The following is a 4,008-nucleotide window of genomic DNA, read 5'->3' on the forward strand; positions in this document are numbered from 1 at the left end:
AAAGGGTCCACAAATCACGTGAAGAGGAAATGTGTAACATTACAGGACAACATAGATGATCAACTACAAAATCCTCTCTAATCCTTTCATAGCCAATAATCGCTCATATCCCACGTGGGCAAGGTGGGTCCCATATCATTACCTGATTCTTTTATGAATAAATTAATTTCCAATTTTGGAAATTGTTCTGTGATCTCATCTTATGTTTCACAATTCTTTTGGTTTATACTCATCTTTTTTGGGTTTCTTTGTGTTTGAAAAACAATACTACAATCATGGGTGATTCATCTGCATCTTACATTCACATGGTTAAAACTCTATTCCCATAACTTGTTCTTCATTTACTCTTTTTTTCTTCAAATTTTGCATATATTTTATTAAGAAACCAATTCAGCCGAAACTTTAAGCTGATAGAGTCTTTAATTAAAGTGTAGTTTGGATTTGAAAAATAAATTCAATTTAACCTTTAAGTTAATGGTTGAGGTCTCAAGATATGTTTATATAATTTAAAAATTTTCTTATTAGAATGTAGCAATCATTTTAATGAGATTATTTATTTACGGAAAAATAAATATTGATTACAAATTAAGAGTTAAATTTGATTAAAGAAAGGAATTAGCTTAATGATGAAGAATATATTAAACTTGATTAAGTATGTATGTGTGGGCGTGTGCAGGTACAACATTTGATAGAAAAATGTTTGCTCTTCAACATGACAAAAGACGAGTGCATGGAGGCTTTGTCCAAACATGCGAATATCAAGCCAGTTATCACCTCCACTGGTTAGTTCTTTTTTAGTTAAATTTCCTTTAATCTTTTATTATTATTCTTCTTCGTGCATGGCTCTTTTTAGTTTCATTTAATGACTTGGATGTATCATATAGTCTATCATGATCTCTTGTATACGAGAGCCGGACCAGAAAGGTGAATAATGTTGGAGTATATAACATATATTGAATTTCAACCATCAATTTAAATTTTTGGTTGAGTTAATTCCTTAATATGGTATCAAAGCATAAAACCATAACAGTACATATTGATCGAAATGAAGAGGTCGACCATAAGATCAAAACCTTTAATTTTAAATAGCCTCTAATACTATCTTAAAAACTTAATTCAATAATAAATTTAAACTGATGAATGTAAGCCTCAAAATTTACTATATATAAATTCTATCAATTTAATTAAGCTAGCTGGTACACTCTAGAACTACTTCATAAAATAACTAAGCGAGTGATTAACTAATACTAGGCATATTTTTTTTCAAACTTAATCATGCATGAATGTTTTACTTCACGTCAATTTAATTAAATTTCATAAAAAAATTAATAATTATAAAAAGCTAATTCAATATATTAGTTATTATATTCCCATTAATATTTATAGCTAAAAATTACTTTTGTTGCTGAGTAGAGTAATTTACTTTTCTTAGCCTAAATGATCTCGTGATTAGGGGCGGATAGGTTTTGCAATACTGTATGTCAACTAATGACATTAATTATTTTATAATAAACCAAGTACCTTTTTGTTTTCAAAATTCGAAAATTTTATTAATAAGAAATCCCTAATAAAAGACCAAACATCAAAATGACAGACATCAAATGCACTTCTCCTCCATTAAAAATTCATAGGGGAAAAGCTATTGAGCAGACTTATGATGCAGCGCACCCTTTAAGAGATAGTGGGCAAACCACTAATTTTCCGGTTGATTTTGTAGAAATTGTACTATGTGAAAGCATTATTAATTCCATTTCAATCTTTAGTATTCACATTTTTTTTCTCTTTTCAAAAAGTGTTTTAAAATATTTAACTTCGATTCAGATTTGATTCGACATTCTTTTGTTTTATTATATTGGATTCTCCTCGAGGTGTAATAGAGTATATTAAATACCATGGGCTTCAATAAACACAACATTAATTAAGTTTTTAGTTCAATTGGTTTCCTTGACGTCACCATACCGCATTAACTATAATTTCCTAGTTCACCCCTCCTGCCAAGTGTATTTTTCATTTATATATTGATTTATATATTCACAAACTCCTACTCTATTTCAGTAATGTATATAAAGTGCATATATCCTTAAACGCAGTATGGAAGGAGCTAGAAAAGGAGAATAAGGAATTTTTCGAGGCGTATATGAAGTGGAAGAATGACGAAGGAAGGATGATGTCTGAGGCAGAGACACGAGAAATGATCCAGAACCTCATGATCTCTAATCCATCGTCTAAGGATTCAAAACGCTAATACCAAACATGTAGAAAAACTAAGAGATACAAAATAATGGGTTTTTTTAATATGTAGAGAAAGTAATACTAATAACAAAAGAGTTATATATAATTGTTTTCTATTAAATTTTTTTTTCTACAACTACTACTTGAGTCATAGCTAATACCTAGTATTTATAGCTAGCATATGTCGGTGGCAAACAAGTTAGGATTATACATCTAGATTCTAGATTGTTCTACTTTTTTTCTTTCTTAATCATTACTCAATACTATACATTTATAGAACTATCTAGATTATATATATTTTTTTTTAGATTTTTCTAGAATTGTTTTTACTAAGATTTTTTTAGATTAATTTTTTTGACACTCCCGCTAATCTAAAAAATTTTGTACAAAACATTACGAGACGTTGTTGATGCACTTGTCAAAACACTTACTGATCTTGTAGCTTGGATTTTCATTTTTTGCACTCTTGTCGTGAATTCGCCCTTGTAATCAAATTGTATTGTCTTTGCTGATACTCTTGTTAGCAAATGTCTTCCAATTGCCATACATCTGTAACATTTCTTCTTGTGGATTGTGCTCATGCCATCAGTCATTTTCCAAACATTTTTTTTCAAAATTTTGAATTATTGGTGCCCATGTCACCAACCATCTTTGCTAATGTCCTTTCCATTAGTTGCATCCCAAAAATTTCAAAAAATTGTCTCATTATTATTTTCTTCACTGAATTTTGCGATTTCTTCATTTTTCTTGGAGCTACAATTTTTTCCAATATGACCAAACATTTTTCACACCAACATTTTTCACACCAACATTGTGGTTTTCCTTTTAAGTAACAATCTCCACTTATATGGTTAGTACGCTTACAAATTTCAAAAAACATTTTAGTCTTTGAACTTTTATTTTCCATTGTTTTTTCTTCTACATTTTCATTATTTGTCTTCACTACTTTTTTTTTGTACTTCATATTAAATTTTACTTGAAAAGCAGTCTCTTCACTTTTCTCATCATTGTGTCTATTTTTTCTTTGTTCATGGGATTCTAAAGATCTCACAAGTCGTTCGACTGAAATTTTTGATAAGTCTTTTGTTTCTTCAATTATGGCCACAATTATATCATCATATTTTTCAGTCGATGTTAATAATATTTTCTTAACAATTTTTTCATCTGATATAATTTCTCCATATGACTTCATTTTGATTTACGATTTCTATTACCCTTGAAAAATAATTTTTCATTAATTCGCCTTTTTTCATTTTCAAATTTTCAAAGTCACCTCTTAGAGATTGAAGTTTAGCACTTCTCATCTTACTATCTCCTTAAAACTCTTGTTGTAATATCTCCTATGCCTCCTTCGTTGTGTCGGCCCTTAATATTCTTGGAAAAATCGAATTCGCAAGTGCATTTTGTATTAAATATAACACCTTGGCATCCTGCATTCTTTCTGTCTCGAGCTTTTTCTTTTACGAATCACTGAAACTACTTTCATCTTCTTACTCTTGTGACCTTCATCTACGTATCTCCATAAACCATGTGATCTTAATAATGTCTTTATTTTAATCTTCCAAAAATCATAATTTTCTCCCCCAAAAATTGGTACTGAAAAATTTGTAATGTTATTGACCATTGTATTTTTTTTAACAAGGTTTATAAAGTTAAGGGTTTTTTTAGTTGGGTATGCTTATAGCTCTGATACTAAATGTAGGAAAATTAAGAGAAACAAAATAATGGATTTTTTAATATGTAGCAAAAGTAATACTAATAACAAAAGAGTTATAT

At 29.1% G+C, this 4,008-nt stretch overlaps 1 protein-coding gene across 1 annotated transcript; it reads left to right on the forward strand.

The window, feature by feature from the left end:
- Positions 1 to 200: 200 nt before the first annotated feature.
- On the forward strand, positions 201 to 2,483 carry LOC130802412 (uncharacterized). The gene is made up of 3 exons (XM_057666422.1): positions 201 to 308; positions 677 to 782; positions 2,091 to 2,483. Exons 1-3 carry the CDS (start codon positions 276 to 278, stop codon positions 2,243 to 2,245), a joined length of 294 nt encoding a protein of 97 aa, XP_057522405.1. The 5' UTR covers positions 201 to 275; the 3' UTR covers positions 2,246 to 2,483.
- The last annotated feature ends 1,525 nt before the right edge of the window (positions 2,484 to 4,008 follow it).

This window comes from Amaranthus tricolor, chromosome 16 (genome assembly GCF_026212465.1).
Source record: "Amaranthus tricolor cultivar Red isolate AtriRed21 chromosome 16, ASM2621246v1, whole genome shotgun sequence".
Classification (NCBI taxonomy): Eukaryota; Viridiplantae; Streptophyta; class Magnoliopsida; order Caryophyllales; family Amaranthaceae; genus Amaranthus; species Amaranthus tricolor.

Excerpts from the sequence above, each read along its gene's own strand:
- LOC130802412 (XM_057666422.1), top strand. The coding sequence starts at position 276 with ATGGGTGATTCATCTGCATCTTACATTCACATG. Across the intron at positions 309-676 it reads CTGCATCTTACATTCACATG|GTACAACATTTGATAGAAAA; the intron begins GTTAAAACTCTA and ends GGGCGTGTGCAG. Across the intron at positions 783-2,090 it reads GCCAGTTATCACCTCCACTG|TATGGAAGGAGCTAGAAAAG; the intron begins GTTAGTTCTTTT and ends CCTTAAACGCAG.